At 32.6% G+C, this 16,729-nt stretch overlaps 2 protein-coding genes across 2 annotated transcripts; one reads left to right on the top strand and one right to left on the bottom strand.

Moving 5' to 3' along the window:
* The first annotated feature begins 365 nt into the window (after positions 1-365).
* Positions 366-14,719, top strand: LOC117234004 (fatty acid synthase). Its single transcript, XM_033494796.1, has 8 exons — positions 366-689; positions 5,920-6,124; positions 6,219-6,572; positions 6,670-9,821; positions 9,879-10,323; positions 10,448-13,227; positions 13,312-13,545; positions 13,638-14,719. Exons 2-8 carry the CDS (start codon positions 6,010-6,012, stop codon positions 13,734-13,736), a joined length of 7,179 nt encoding a protein of 2,392 aa, XP_033350687.1. The 5' UTR covers positions 366-689; positions 5,920-6,009; the 3' UTR covers positions 13,737-14,719.
* Positions 14,622-16,649, bottom strand: LOC117234005 (2-oxoglutarate and iron-dependent oxygenase domain-containing protein 3-like). The gene is made up of 5 exons (XM_033494797.1): positions 16,406-16,649; positions 15,583-16,020; positions 15,360-15,513; positions 15,172-15,298; positions 14,622-15,099 (listed from the first exon to the last, which is right to left on the bottom strand). Exons 1-5 carry the CDS (start codon positions 16,519-16,521, stop codon positions 14,957-14,959), a joined length of 978 nt encoding a protein of 325 aa, XP_033350688.1. The 5' UTR covers positions 16,522-16,649; the 3' UTR covers positions 14,622-14,956.
* Positions 16,650-16,729: the final 80 nt, after the last annotated feature.

Genomic DNA, 16,729 nt, shown 5'->3' with positions numbered 1-16,729 from the left:
ATATTTATAAATGTTTTGAAAATCCGCCGATTACGTTACTGCACTAGGATATCGATCTTGACTGTGTATACCGACAACAATTCTGTGCTAGTTATCGGCAATGATAATATTAGTATTATATAAAATAAAATCGCGACAAAGTTAACATGTGACAACCCATGAACATTATGCATGTATCCACTCAATCGAATTTTAAGATATAAAACGAAGTGTTGTATTAGTCGCAAGGATAAATATAAATCAGGGAAAAAACGGAATATTCGTAACGGAAGACGGAACGCTGGTCCATTCTCATGCGCGTGCGTACCGGAAACGTGAATTCCTATTGGTCGACACCATATGGTCTGATGTCAGACCATAAGGTCTGTCCAATTCAATAATAACGAGATGCTCACAGGCTAGAGGCTAGCCAGTTTTCTGCGACGTGCACACTGGACTTGTACTGGTTATATTGATAGGAAAATCGCACGTCGCGTTTCTAAAAAAAATTACTAAACAGCTAGGGCCATTTCTGTAGTTAAATATCATTACACATTCCGTAGTCTCTTCATTCCCATTATTACAAGTTGCTCGTCAAGATCTATATTATTTATTATACCAAGTCGGTGGTGTACAATAGTCGAGTACGCAGGCTTTTTGGAAAAGAAACAGAATTCACAACATTTGTCAGGATTATACCCACGTGCGAGGTAAGTGTTATTTTATTTTCAATTAAGATTATCATTTTGCCACTGGACAATTTACTAAAATGTTATCAATTTATTAATGTTATTTAAATGACTGTGACCGTTCTATATATTTTCTTATATTTTTGGAAACATTATAGAAAATTGATCAACTTATTGATTATGTGTTGTTGGAAATTAAATATTTTAATTATAAAAGTATCATTACGATGTCAAAGTATAATAATTTTAAATATTCAATGTTTTTCATTGATAAATTTATCAAAATACTATTGACTTATTAGCAATATTATTCGAATTATTATGATAGATACATTATCTCCTACATTTTTAAAAACATAGTAGAAAATTAATCAACTTTATTGATCATATATTATTCGATGATTAATTCTTTACATTTAAAAGTATCATGATGTCAGAATATAAAAATCCGTTAGTATATCTGGTTCATTTGAACTGTTATCATTTCTGTATGAACTGTTTAGTCATACAAGCGTAACAGAAATACAATATTTCATTCGTAGAAACATAAAATAATCACTTTTGTAATATCGTAACAACTGTATAAATTTTATACCACGAATTAAACAGCAATAATAAGTGCATTAAATTTGTTTGGGTTCTGTAGTTCAGTCAACTATTACAATTCATAATATTATTTAGAGTCTTAAAAATTAATTGTATTACTAGCTGTTCATTTTTTCACTTTTCATGGAATCTTTGATCCTTATATTTTTCGTAATATCACTCGTAACAAATCTAATCGCGGTTAGATTTTACCTGATAAATTACGATTACGCGTGAAGTTTCTATTTGCAATAATGTCAATGACAAGGAAGTTTATACGAAGAACGAATTGTTAATTTAGCTGTTCTTTAGACATTATCTCTATACAGCATATGTGTATTGCGATATCATTTGTATCATATCTCATAGAGTATATTTTTTTCTGATATATTTTATCTTATTTTATTATATATATTATTATTATATTTATTATAATATCGTATTTATTATAATATTATATTTTAACTTGTATATTTTTCACGTGAACAGAACCTAGTTATACTTACACGAATGTTGATGCGAATAACGTGTTTTATCTGACGTCAATGTCAAATTTACTTGTACAAGTTCTTACGATTGTATCTTATACGTATGTAATGACCGGATAGTAATATGTTAGGCATAAATAATGCGGTGTTTTTGTACATGCCACAGTAATAAACAAAGAATAATCTATTGTCCTAGTAAATGTTCTATTTTGTTACTATAAAATTTGTATTGTAACATTTCAATTCATTTCTTACGTTCATTTGTTTTAAATTCATTTCCAAAAAATATGAAATGATTTAATAGCTTTTGTATGTCTTCTCAAACTCATGACTGATAAATGATTCAAGTTACTCATGTTTGGTACAGAAAAAAAAATTCTTTTTCTTATAAAGAAGATAGAAATTGTGATCGTTTAAAAAATATCAGTAATTTTTTCGAATAACGAATAAGCTTAAAGACATTTGTTTACATAAAAGTGTACAAAATTCGATTCGCTACAAATATTTTGATTCTACAGCTTGTAATCACCTGCGCAGCACAACACGTGACCAACTCATGTAAAGCACTAATGCTGAGTGATCAGTTTTTACGTTTTTACCTAACCGTATTCTTTTACGCGACAAAATTACTTGAGACCAGCGTGTAGCACGATTTATTCTATTCTTTCATAACATTATTAATATTAATTAGTGATAATTAAATACATTATTCTTTGCACTATCTATCTATGTCTTATTATGTATTTAAGTAAAGATATACACAGTTAGTCACAAAAGTTTATTTACATATATACCTTTTAAATTTAAAATATTATAGTAAAAATATTAACTGCACGAATTTTTTTGACACATTGAAACACATACATATTGTTAAAATGTAACACAATTTAATCGCGTTCAAAAGAACTAAAACATTAGAAGCTACAAAAATTACATACATTTGAAATTTTACATAAAATCATAAAAATAGTGGACATTAATATTATATTAATGTTTTGTAGATTTCCTCAGCATCAATAATATACTACTATCTCTTTGACGTTGCAAAAATATATGATTTTGTAATTTTCGACGTGATTTTATCCCGAAATTTTTTAATTTCTTTTGAATTAATTAATGAATACATTAATAAGGTGCGTGTTTAATTTCTTTGGTAAGTGACATACACAAAATTCGATAGGTGTACATATATGTAGACTTTCGTGAGCGATAGTACAAGTAACAGTAAAGCAAAACACAGCATCGGATATAAGATCAGAATTAGTTTAATAATTCCCCTAATATTCATCAAGTATTGCTTTAATGATTTTAATTTACGTAATTCATAATGCCACCAAATGTGTTCAATATGTATTTAATGACGTGAAGAGTTTTGTATGACGCGAATTATTCGATTATTTAACATATGCATCATATATTTAATATTTATGAGGCACGCTCGAATCTTTATTCAAATTTTTTATCAGGTAAATTTCTAATTTATTACATTTAAATAATTTATTAATTTTTTAATTTAACAATCTAAAATTTCAAAGAAATTTTAATCGATCGATTTTATTGTAATGGTAAATAACAATGTAGAAACTGTACCAACATGTTTTCTATTTTAGAGAAACTGTACATTCAAAATTCACATAAGGTTTGCATATTTTGAAGGCTAGTAATATTTATTTTCCTGTACGATTTGAACTCATAAGACACTTTTCTTCACGTGTCCATCAAGAACAAAGTGGAATCATAAACGTGCATATTTTCTTGATATACAGGGTGGTTGGTAACTGGTGGTACAAGTGGAAAGGGGGTGATTCTACGCGAAAAAGGAAGTCGAGAATATAGAATAAACATTTTTCGTTCGAGGCTTTGTTTTCGAGAAAATCGACTTTGAATTTTCGCTCGGTACGCGTGCACTTTATCACGGCTTGTTATAACGGATCTCACTGACAGATCGTTGTCTCGATGGAAAAATTAAAAAAAAATTTTTATTCTATATTTTCAACTTCTTTTTTCGCGTAGAATCACGCCCTTTCCGCTTGTACCACCAGTTACCAACCACCCAGTATATTACATTGCCAACGTCAGAGATGTTGAGTTTCATGAAAATAAAACATACATAAAAGAGAAAAGATGGCGAATTATTGCAAGTTTCCAAGATCAGGTGACGCCAGGTTAAAGATTAGAAATACAAAAATATACGAATCCTGATATGTGACGGCTGGCACGTGGCAACAAAAAAACTTATGTAATACGCAATTAATGTTTGGAAGCAAAAAAAATAAATGTTCTGGAGATAAATTTGAAAGTAGAGGATTGTAAATGTTTTTCGTTCAGCGATTCGCGGCATAATATTAATCTAAAAAGAATTTCAGTTTTTTTTCAGGGATTATAAAGTTCAAGTTCTTGTGATATATTACATCAGCGTATAATTTATAGGAAAGAGAAAGGAATAAAAGGTACATATAATTATTTTCGCGCCACTATAACAACTTATAATGTAAATTAGGCATATCAATAAAAAATTTGTTAATTAATTCGATTACAGTCATTATAATACGTTATTCATACAAGAATATATTCATATATACATATATACCTGAAATGTTTCTGTCCTATATCTATCAGATATTGTTTCACTGAAACTTCTTGACTTACATAAACAATTCACAATATTCTCAATAACGTACATTATCTATAGATAGATACATATTTATTAAGTGTAACACTAACTAAATCGCAATAACCCAGTAATATCGTATATATTTTTACATATATTATTGTTATTATTTCATATATTATTAAATAAATAACTATATGTACATTTTCAAGTACCATAATGAATTTTCAGATTTTCTCATTGTTTGTAAAAATATATACATATATATTGTTGAGCATTCGAATTGTTATATTATTTCAACTTACTGTATAAGAGGAATTTCATAAATTTAGGAATTATGAAAATATAATTTATATCGTGACAAATACCAATTGTGCAGTAATAAAAGATATTGAACAACGTAAAACGTGTTAATCTTTTAATTTGACTGTAATTAAGTGTTCTCGTGAAAAACACCATATTTCGTGCATCACACGACCTTTTTAATCATAAATCTTCATAAATCGGTCTATTATCTGTTTAATACATATTACGGATCAAGGTGATATAGGAAAACAAGTATCGTATGATATGATCGTAATTAACAATCATACATAAATGACATGTACAGTCAACAAATCTTATCACATAAAATATGTTAATAAATTATGATGTAACAGTTTATAACACGTGATGATATAATTTATATCGCATCTCAACGTTGGGGTCAGGTCATCGCTGTATCACGTGTTCTACTATTACGTTTCAATCGAAAGCTACTCGGATAATTACATGAAGATAGGGAAATGATAATTACATGAAGATAGGGAAATGTTAATTTCGACCGTTTCGCATTTTATGCATTCAGTCTTGACATTTGAATGGAATTGACATTAAATATTTATTAGCATATTGGAAATATAGAATAACGAAGAGATATTTGTCTTTTATATTCATTTTTTTCAATAGTTACATGAATAGTCTCGTATATCAAAAATGTATGCTTTACACTTGGGTATAAAAAATAGTTGTATAATATTTTTGAACATGAATTTAATAAATATTAAATAAGTATTAAATATGTATATACAAAACAAAGGTTAAGTGCGTTGATGACACCGGGCAAGCAATGTTGCATCTTGCGAGCATAGTCACTACTAAACTGATTTATCCGGGAGTGAATCCAATTGAAATCACTCAATTAATCGTATGTCGCAGAGGAGATACTACGATAATCTAATACAATTGCTGAGACGTCTGAAATATTTAATAAGACAACTAGTCATTGCTGTCCTACATTTATAGAATTTCGATTTTAACTAACGAAATAATGCTCCTTAATCGGTATATATAATCGCTACATTTTTTTTTTTTTTTTTTTTTTTAGAATTTCTTAATATATTAAATTAAAAAAAAATGTTACATAAATATCGATAAATTTATTCTGTTACGTGAATCGGTTAAAAGAGAAAGAATTATATAATATATGTAAATGCATATACATACAGTTAAGTTGATATAGCAAATTGTATAATATTTAAAATATAATTTTTTTAATAAGTATCATATTTTTATTTCTAATTTTCAGCTTACAGTCCACTAGGCTCCATACGTCTGCTAAATTCTGCAAAAATAAAGAATACACGAAGAAAAAGTTGATCATATCATATTTATCACAATGCCAGCTCAATTTGAAAGTGCAAACACTCCCATTGTGAGAGAACCGACTATGTTGAACAGCAATACTAACGCATACGATGTAAATAATGAAATTGTCATTAGCGGTTTTTCAGGTGAGTAATTACATCGCCATATATATAAATACATCTCGAATTATATAATTTTACTTACGATTTAATATTTATAATTTTTTTCACATTTCTTTAGGCCGTTTCCCGGAATCCTCAGACATTGAAGAATTTAAGAAAAACTTATTCGAAGGTATCGACATGATCACAGATGATGAACGTCGTTGGCCTGCCGGACTCTTTGGTCTACCCAAGAGAACTGGTAAACTGAAGGATCTCAAATCGTTTGACGCTACCTTCTTTGGTGTTCATGCCAAACAGGCTCATGTAATGGATCCACAATTACGTCTTCTGTTAGAAGTAGTTTATGAAGCAATTGTAGATGCTGGTATCAATCCAAATGATATTAAGGGATCCAAAACTGGCGTATTCATTGGTGTCTCGTCCTCAGAATCAGATGAATTTTGGTCTAAAGATCCGGATCAAATTAACGGTTGGTAAACTTAATATTGCTGGCAATAATTAATAATAATTAATAACTTAATAGTAATAGTAACAATAATAAAATAATGATTTAAATATGTCTACAGGATACGGATTAACGGGATGCTGCAGAGCTATGTTTCCAAACAGGATTTCATATACATTCGACTTCAACGGCCCTAGTTATGCAATAGACACCGCATGTTCTTCGTCTTTATATGCCATGCATCAAGCAATTGTATCAATTCGTTCAGGTGAATGCGACGCAGCTATAGTCGGTGGTTGTAATCTTCTTCTAAAACCTACCAGTTCTCTTCAGTTTCATCGGTTAGGCATGTTATCTCCGGACGGTGCGTGTAAAGCGTTCGATAGTGATGGCAAAGGATATGTTAGATCAGAGGCTGTATCGGTTCTTCTTTTGCAAAAAGCAAGGGATGCACGCAGAGTGTATGCCACTGTCTTACATGCTAAGACCAACACTGACGGTAACAAAGCTCAAGGAATCACTTTTCCCAGTGGAGACATGCAGAATAAATTGATGCGTGAAGTTTACGCGGAAGTAGGTGTTAATCCTGCAGACGTCGCTTACGTTGAAGCTCACGGAACAGGAACCAAAGTCGGGGACCCACAAGAAATCAATTCGATCGCAAATCTGTTCTGCAAAGGTAGAAAAGGTCCTCTATTACTTGGTTCCGTTAAATCTAACATGGGACATTCAGAACCTGCCAGTGGAGTATGTTCTATGGCAAAATTGTTAATTGCCATGGAAACAGGTGTAATCCCGGGTAATCTACATTTCAAGAATCCGAATACAGACATACCGGCATTGAGCGACGGAAGTATACAAGTTGTTGATAAGAACATGCCATGGAAAGGTGGACTCGTAGCGGTGAATTCGTTCGGTTTTGGTGGAGCTAACGCTCACATTCTTCTTCGTAGCAATCCTAAACCAAAGTTGTCGCCAGTTTTAGACAATAAAGTACCCAAACTAGTTACCGTATCTGGTCGTACATCAGAGGCTGTGAACTTACTTCTGGACAAAGCCAAGGAATACGAAAAAGACGATGAGTTCATTGCTTTGCTTCATGATATTCACGCGAATAATGTAGCAGGTCATCTTTATCGAGGATATTCCATTATGGGAAATGTCAGCACTCGAGAAGTTGATTCATATGTCAATGAAAAGCGTCCTGTTTGGTTTGTATTCTCTGGCATGGGATCTCAGTGGCCCGGTATGGGTAAAGATTTGCTCTCTATCGACATATTCCAAAGAAGTTTGCGAAGGTGTGCTGAGGCTCTAAAACCTGAAGGAATTGATCTAATGAATCTTATTCAAAATGGAACAGCTGAAACCTTTGACGAAAATGTTTTATACTCATTCGTGTCCATTGCAGCCATTCAAGTCGCTCTTGTGGACGTATTAACGTATTTAGGTATTCAACCGGATGGTATTGTTGGACACTCTGTCGGCGAATTAGGATGTGCCTACGCAGATGGCACTTTTACTCCGGAACAAACGGTTCTGGCTGCATACTGGAGAGGGAAAACAATCAAAGATTCAAACTTACAGCCAGGAGGAATGGCTGCCGTAGGATTAAGTTGGGAAGAAGCGGCAGCTCGATGCCCACCTGACGTAACACCAGCTTGCAACAATTCAGCAGACTCTGTGACAGTTTCTGGTCCAATCGAATCTCTCAAGAAATTGGCAGATGATCTGCAAAAAGATAACATCTTTATAAAATTGGTGAATAGCTCTGGTGTTGCTTTCCATAGCAAATATGTAGCCCCAGTGGGTCAAAAGCTTCGTACAATGTTGGAGAAAATTATAACAAATCCGAAACAGAGAACTTCCAGGTGGATTTCTACATCAATACCGGAATCAGCTTGGGGTACCCCACTGGCACAACTTAGTAGTGCTGCCTATCACGTGAATAACCTATTGTCGCCTGTACTATTTTATCAAGCATTAGGTCATATCCCAGAAAACGCGATAGTTATCGAAATTGCACCACATTGTCTATTGCAAGCAATCTTGCGTAGATCATTACCGTCAACTGTGACCAATATTGGGCTACATAAACGAGGTCATGCAAACAATCTGAACTTCTTCCTAGAAAATATAGGAAAGTTATATTTAGCAGGAGGACAACCCAGAGTGTCTAAATTGTATCCACCAGTTAATTATCCAGTTGGTCGTGGCACACCAATGATTAATAGCTTGGTTAAATGGGACCATTCTGTAGAATGGAATTTAGCTGACTATGCAGGAAGTAACGCATCTTTTGGTGAAAATGTAGTGGAAGTGAATCTGTCCAAAGAAACAGATGCTTATCTAGTTGGTCACTGTATCGATGAAAGAATTCTTTTCCCTGCTACTGGTTACCTAGTGATTGTCTGGAAAACCTACGCAAAAATGCGTGGAACAGATTTCGAGAAATTGCCGATTACATTTGAGAATGTAAAATTCCAAAGAGCTACCATTATGCCAATGGATGGCACTGTGAAATTTTCGATCAATATATTCCTGGGCACTGGAGACTTTGAAATTTGTGAAAGTGGATCTGTGGTAGTAACTGGAACAGTTTCTGTACCAGAAAACGTTGATAAAATGTTATTAAATATACCTGCTCCGATTGTAAAAAATGAAAGTACTGTCGTAGAATTGAAGACAGCTGACGTTTACAAGGAACTCAGACTCAGAGGATATAATTATACTGGAACTTTCCAAGGAATTAAAATTGTCCATAATGGTGGTGTTTCTGGTAGACTTCTCTGGAATGACTGGATTTCTTTCATGGATACCATGCTTCAATTCAGCATCCTTGAAAAGGATTGTAGAGGGCTATATGTGCCAGTTCGTGTGCAATACGTTGCCATCAATCCCACTGCTCATTTAGAGCTTGTTGAAAATTATAAGGAAGACGAGGGTGTTCCAGTATATTCTTATCCAAATATTGGTGTTATTAAATCAGGCGGTGTTGAAATCAGAAAGATGAAAGCCTCTTTGATTGCAAAGAAGCAACAGATTCGACCTCCTAAACTTGAAAGATGTTTGTTCATACCATATGAAAATTCTCAACCATTAGTGCAGGATCCAGAAAAGGCTAAAGTCCATGCTCTTACTATATTATTATTAACGATATATGAAAACATAAGTGGAATCAAACTGAAAATAACCGAAGTATCTGGAGATCGTCCTGTGGATTCTTTAATCTTGCCCTATATAAAGACATGGTGTTCTGGGGAACCTCTAGTAAATGTAAGTATTTTACAACTGCAGTTTAAAAAAGTAAGACTTATTGGATATTTTTCTTAGGGGGATTTACAACTGGCTGCAGTTTTGCGTAAAAGATATACCAGCTTAAAACAAAATATAAAAATTGTAAAACGCAATGCGGAAAAAGAACCAGTTGGTCAAGATTTGCACATTGCAGTAGCTAGCAATGTATTAACTGACAATTCGTTGAATATATTGAAAAATTTGAAAGACAGTGTGATAAACGGAGGATTCATACTTTTGGAAGAAACAGCTCAAACTGATTTTAACGTGGCAGATCCAGATTTGGTGTGTGTAGCAAAACAGGTCATTCCTGGAAAATCTTATATTCTACTCAAAAAGAAGGAAGTAAGACCGGATCCTGTAGTCATACAACTAACGGAAAAGAATTTCTCTTGGGTAGAAGGTGTTAAGGCAACTTTGAAAAATGTTATGGCTCAGAATCAGAGACCTTTGTTCGTTTGTCAAGGTGAAGAATTATTTGGTAAGTGTCATTAAACGTTTTTTGCAATATATATATAGATAATTATAACATAACAGACAAAATTACAATTTCTATCAATTATTAAAATAATCTTAATTTTTATAACATGTGATATTTTTTATAGGTATGGTTGGATTTATGAATTGTATGCTTAATGAAGATGCTGGTGCAAAAGCATCTTACGTTTTCATTCAGGACAAGAACATGCCCAAATTTAACTTAAATGATAAATTTTATGCTAAACAACTGGACAAACAAATGTTCGCTAATATTTTGAAGGGAGGTCAATGGGGATGCTACAAACATATAGAATTAGATCAGCAAAATGAATCATCTCTTCAAGTTGAACACGCATATATTAACGCTTTGAACAGAGGCGACCTGAGCAGCTTAAGATGGATTGAAAGTCCATTGAGCTATTACCAACTAGAAAAGTTCCCAAATACAGAGTTATGCTCCGTGTACTACGCGCCATTAAACTTCAGGGATATCATGTTGGCAACTGGGAAACTGCCGCCAGATGCTCTTCCCGGAAATCTAGCTACGCAAGACTGTATATTGGGTCTCGAATTTTCTGGACGTGACTCGAAGGGTCAACGAGTTATGGCTATGGTGCCAGCACGTGGTTTGGCAACCACTGTTATAGCTGATCCTGGTTTCATGTGGAAAGTACCTGATAAGTGGTCTTTAGAAGAAGCAGCGACCGTTCCAGTTGCTTATGCTACCAGTTACTATGCTCTCTGTGTTCGAGGTCACATGAAACCCGGTGACAGTGTTCTGATTCACGCTGGTAGTGGAGGTGTTGGACAAGCGAGTATCTCTATAGCCTTACACGCAGGATGCAAAGTATTCACCACTGTTGGAACACAAGACAAACGAGACTTCTTGAAGAAAATGTTTCCTGTATTGACTGATAGGAATATCGGTAACTCTCGAGACACTAGTTTCGAGCAACTGATACTTAATGAAACTAACGGGCGTGGTGTAGACATAGTGCTTAATTCATTAGCTGAAGAGAAATTACAAGCTAGTATCAGATGCCTTGCTCAGGGTGGTCGTTTCCTTGAAATTGGGAAATTCGATTTGTCGAATGATTCGCCTCTGGGCATGTCCGTATTTTTGAAGAACGTTTCGTTCCATGGAATACTTTTGGATGCGATCTGCGAAGATGATGGCCCAGAGAGACAAGAAGTTGTAAGACTTGTCAGTGAGGGAATAAAAAGTGGTGCTGTTCGCCCACTTCCATCCACGGTCTTTTCAGAACAACAGATTGAACAATCATTCAGATATATGGCTACTGGTAAACATATTGGTAAAGTTCTGTTGAAGATTCGAGACGAGGAAAAGCAGAAAGTTGTGCAATCACCGCAAAAAGTAGTTTCCGCTATTCCACGCACATATTTGAATCCTGATAAGTCGTATATATTAGTTGGTGGTCTTGGTGGATTTGGTTTAGAATTAGCAGATTGGATGATTTTACGTGGTGCGAAATATTTAATCCTCACATCGAGGTCTGGAGTAACTACAGGCTTCCAGGCATTGTCTATTCGTCGTTGGCGCAATATGGGTGCACACATTAAAATTTCAACGGCAGATATAGGAACATTGGATGGAGCGAAACAACTTATAAAAGAAAGTAAAGCATTAGCCCCGGTTGGTGGTATATTCAATTTGGCTGCTGTTTTGCGAGACGGCCTGTTTGAAAATCTTACTGAATCTGATTTCGTAATATCAGCATTACCTAAAATTACTGGAACCAAGAATCTGGATATAGTATCGCGAGAATGTTCCTCATTAGATTATTTTGTTGTATTCTCATCTGTCACAAGTGGAAGAGGCAACGTGGGTCAAACTAATTATGGTCTTGCAAATTCTGCTATGGAAAGGATGATGGAACAAAGACAAGCGAATGGTTTACCTGGCCTTGCCATTCAATGGGGAGCCATTGGTGATGTTGGTCTAATTTTAGATAAAATGGGTGGTTTTAATGATACTGAAGTTGGTGGTACTTTGCCGCAACGTATACAAAATTGTCTCGAAACAATGGACATATTCCTTCAACAACCACATCCAATTCTGGCATCGCTTGTTACGGCAAGTAAAGATAATGCGGTAGAAAACGCAAATAAAGTTAGTGTTGTCCAAGCAGTAGCCAATATCTTGGGGATTAAAGCATTAGAAACTGTTAACGGTAGTACTAGCTTGGCTGATCTTGGAATGGACTCCTTGATGGGAACAGAAATTAAACAAACCATGGAAAGGAATTACGATATAGTATTATCTGCTCTTGAAATTCGTAATTTAACATTCGACAAGTTAGGAAAATTAGACAATACTTCTGGGGTAGAAGCAGGAAACACTGGTGCTGATTCGGATGATGAGGAAACCATCCAAGATGCTGCTGGTCTGCTCTCATTTGAAGGTACGGAGATTGTACCTGTCAAGATTATTGTTCCACTCAGTACAGCGAACTCGGCTGGGCAGCCATTATTCTTTGTTCCCGCTATCGAAGGAGTTGCTGCACCATTTAAAACTGTGGCCAGTGAATTGAATCGACCTGCTTGGAGCTTCCAATGTACAGAAAACTGTCCATTAGAATCTGTATCAGCATTAGCGACTTTCTTTTTGAAGAAAATGCGGGCGATTCAAACTGAAGGACCATATAACATAATAGGATATTCCTTTGGATCTTGCATTGGCCTGGAAATGGCTGTTCAATTACAGAAAGCTGGACATAAGACAAACTTAACTCTCATCGACGGCTCGCCGGATTTCGTAAAATTACATTCTGTGGAACTTGGAAAGCGTGCTACCGAAGAAAGTGCAGAAGTGATTACAGATGGTTTACGAAAATGTTTAGCGTATTTTGTCAGGCAGTTCAGGAGCAACATCACTTTCCTTAAGGTATTTTTATTTTCATACACACATTGTTTCATAATTTTATCATACATTAGATATTCTATTTTATCTATTTTCTCTTTTTCCTAGTTATATGACATGCTGAAAAATATAAACACAACTGAGGTTGTATTAAACAAAGTGGTCGAATTGATAGACGACAAAAATTTGGACTCTGAAGATTTAAAGAGTGCTGCTCTATTATTCTACAAGAAATTGAAGGCGGCTTTCTTTTATAAACCCGAAAAATATGATGGAGATATTGTATTACTTAAAGCCAAAGATAGCTTTGTTCCTCTAAACAATGACTATGGTTTATCGAAGGTAATTATTATGTTTACACATAAAACGTTAATTTATTGATGTATATATGTTTCGTCTTTTAAATTCTTATAATATGTTTAATCTTCTTATAGATTTCCAACAAAGTAAAAGTTATAGAACTACCCGGAAATCATAGGAGCATTTTATTAGGAAAGAGCGCATCACAAATTGCGAATATTCTAGGATCGTAAAAAATGCATCTGAACTTATAAAATTATTTGAAGTTTATTATGAAGAAATTATTAAACTCAAAGAATTTTCTATAATATTAATATCATTACTTAAATGTACATAAAAAGTTGCATAGGTACATTCCAGAGAACTTTCAATGTACATTGATATTGATGGAGATCATCAAAACTTAATGTGTAATATTTAATGATTCCTACATATTTTCTGTAAAGTTACTTTTGTACAAATGTTTCTTCTTTCAAATCTGTATATGCATTGTTTATATCATCTGTATTATTAAGTTATGTAGCCAATTTCTCTATTTTCTAATCGTAGATACTTCAATTTGTGGAATGAAAAATAGGTACCAAGTTAAAGGAATAATTTTGTGGTCCCTTTTTTATAGTAATTTTGCACATACAAATTACTATTATTATAAGTTTATAGTATATTTCAGGAATTCTTGCTATAGGTTTTTGTAATGGTTATATAGTGGACAAATACTATTACTTAAACATATAGTATAAAATATGTATACACAAAGATGGTTTATTAAATTTCATTGTGTCAAATATTATTTCAAATTTAGGTTTCTTAAAAACATGTGATACTTTCAAATAGGAAAAGAATATGTACAAAAAACACTTAACAAAGATAACGATAAAACAACTCTTATACATCTTTTCCACTCTTACACTTTTGAATAATCTATAGTCTATATGGATAAATGTAACAAAACAGAGACATTCCAGTGATGAAATTCAATATACATATATTCTATGTATATTTATATACATTAAAAATGTATTGCACATAACATACTTAATGCTTTGTTAAAAGCAACCATTTATACTATATTTTTTCATTAGCATTAAGAGATTGGTTTGTTAAATAATAAATATGTATATGTTCATAATTATTTTAATTGTCACCAGGCGTATACATTGTGCATTCGTCATATGTTCTTGTATCATATTGATAAGTAAATAAAGGATATAAAAAAGACTTTGTTTAAGGACGTTTTTCTGAAATTCGATTTTAGTAATTCTTGTAGATATAAATTGAACAGTTTGCATGCACATATGTTGATATATAAATATCTAATATATGCATACAGTTACATATAAACTTCTTTTGGAATGAGATATTCTGTTAGAAGGAATATTTTAAAATAAGTAAATTTCTAATATAAAATTATAATGAATGTATATTTTTTGCTTATACAATGACCTTACTTTTTCTATTTTATTCGATAATTTGGATCAGAAATTGCGGCATTTGGATCACACGTAAAAGATATGGTTAACGCATATCGAGTTCCTGATTGTACTCTTTCAACTTCATGTAAATTCTCACTACCCGAAGTAAACATAGATACTCTACCTATAAAAGAAACTTGAAATAATATTTTTTCTTGCTTATTAACAGTATTTTTTCTTTGCAATCATCGTTTACCTTTACGAGGTTCTATCACAGTTTTTACATTATTTTTATCGACAAACATAAATCGACCTCCTTCAAAATCCCTTCCAAAATCGCTCAGATAAAGTAAAGTAGTATAGTGGAAAAATTCATATGTTTCCTATAATAAATATTAAAATTTCAAAATAGATAAATTATAAATTATTTAATAATTTATGCACCTTATCAACATGAGGATGCCAATATTCGTCATGTATCGTTTTTGCAGACACATTAGTCATTCGGGAAAAAAACGTAGGCTTTGTTAAAAATATTTTGTTTGAAGGTATTCCAAAGTTATGCGCTACTGCATGTTGTATCTTAGTCTTTGCTACTCTGCAAATGTTGTAGAATTACAAAATTGGAGATAATATTGTTTTAAATAATTATGAAGAATTTATATACTTATAAATTGCAAGATCAGCACTATTGAATATTTCTTTTGCTTCTGGTAAAGTGTAAATATCTATAAAGCCTTGACCTTTACTCAGAGCACCAGAATGAAGGTCCAAAATACTTGCACCTCCATCAGAACCAGCTAAATTCAAACCATTTACTGCCATTTTCAACAAAACATCAGTTTCTGTCGATGACACTAATTTATCTGTAACTATCCTTCCACATCTTTCGGGTACACATTCAGGATATGTACTTATTTCAGCTTCATAATCGCTTGAACATCTAACATTCACAGTGCGACTTAATAAAATCTCTTTCTGTTTAGCCAAATAAATTTCTTTACCCTGTCGACTACTATACCAAACTATGAATAATACTGCAAATATTAGGGCAGAACGAGACCATACCCTTTGATAAGGAAATTTTACAGAGGGCCCATATTTTCTGCAAAATAATAAATCTCATAAATTTTATTCATATATTTTTAAAATAATTTATCATAACCAAATTAGTAAAATACATTTTAGAAAAGTTATGTAAAATTAATCTTTTATAGATAACGTAGACTGTATAAAATATATCACATAAGAAAAAATATAGAAATGATATATGTATATTAAAAAGTAACATATCACATCGTAATATGAGAATGTCTAAACATATTAACCTATACAACAATATTTATGTTCAATTTACATTAAAAATTTTAATAAACAAGACGTAGCATTTTACTCATAGTAACTAATATTTGTAAATTTAGCACTTTACACAAATAAATTGTATTTTCAATAATGTTTTAAACTAATTGATTGATTTTTATTTCACATACAACTTGATATTTTTACTTGTGTCCTCTTTTACATTTTCTTCACTTTTCTCATCCTTTTGGTTTGTTTTTTCTTTTTTTACTTGCTTTTTTTTTGCTTTCTTAGTTTCTTGTGTCATTATTAATACAATTTCTTCAACAGTACTAACATCTGTACAAAAGACTTGCTTTCTGTTTGTTTCTATCACTGTATTTCTGATATACCTAATCTAGTATTATTAAGTACTACGTAAAACAAAAGTGAAAAATATTTCGAAGTGCATTCAGTTACATCAAAATATTTCGAAATATATATATATATATTTGCACGAGTTTTAGCGATATGTA

The sequence above is a fragment of the Bombus vosnesenskii genome, unplaced genomic scaffold (assembly GCF_011952255.1).
Source record: "Bombus vosnesenskii isolate JDL3184/JDL3185 unplaced genomic scaffold, Bvos_JDL3184-5_v1.1 scf7180000013302, whole genome shotgun sequence".
Classification (NCBI taxonomy): Eukaryota; Metazoa; Arthropoda; class Insecta; order Hymenoptera; family Apidae; genus Bombus; species Bombus vosnesenskii.
Note: the sequence above shows the minus strand (reverse complement) of the source record. Positions and strands in the feature narration are given on the sequence as shown.

Excerpts from the sequence above, each read along its gene's own strand:
- LOC117234004 (XM_033494796.1), top strand. The coding sequence starts at position 6,010 with ATGCCAGCTCAATTTGAAAGTGCAAACACTCCCATTGTGAGAGAACCG. Across the intron at positions 9,822-9,878 it reads CTGGGGAACCTCTAGTAAAT|GGGGATTTACAACTGGCTGC; the intron begins GTAAGTATTTTA and ends TATTTTTCTTAG. Across the intron at positions 13,228-13,311 it reads GCAACATCACTTTCCTTAAG|TTATATGACATGCTGAAAAA; the intron begins GTATTTTTATTT and ends TCTTTTTCCTAG.
- LOC117234005 (XM_033494797.1), bottom strand. The coding sequence starts at position 16,521 with ATGACACAAGAAACTAAGAAAGCAAAAAAAAAGCAAGTAAAAAAAGAA. Across the intron at positions 15,299-15,359 it reads GGCATCCTCATGTTGATAAG|GAAACATATGAATTTTTCCA; the intron begins GTGCATAAATTA and ends TATTTATTATAG. Across the intron at positions 15,100-15,171 it reads TGTGATAGAACCTCGTAAAG|GTAGAGTATCTATGTTTACT; the intron begins GTAAACGATGAT and ends TTTCTTTTATAG.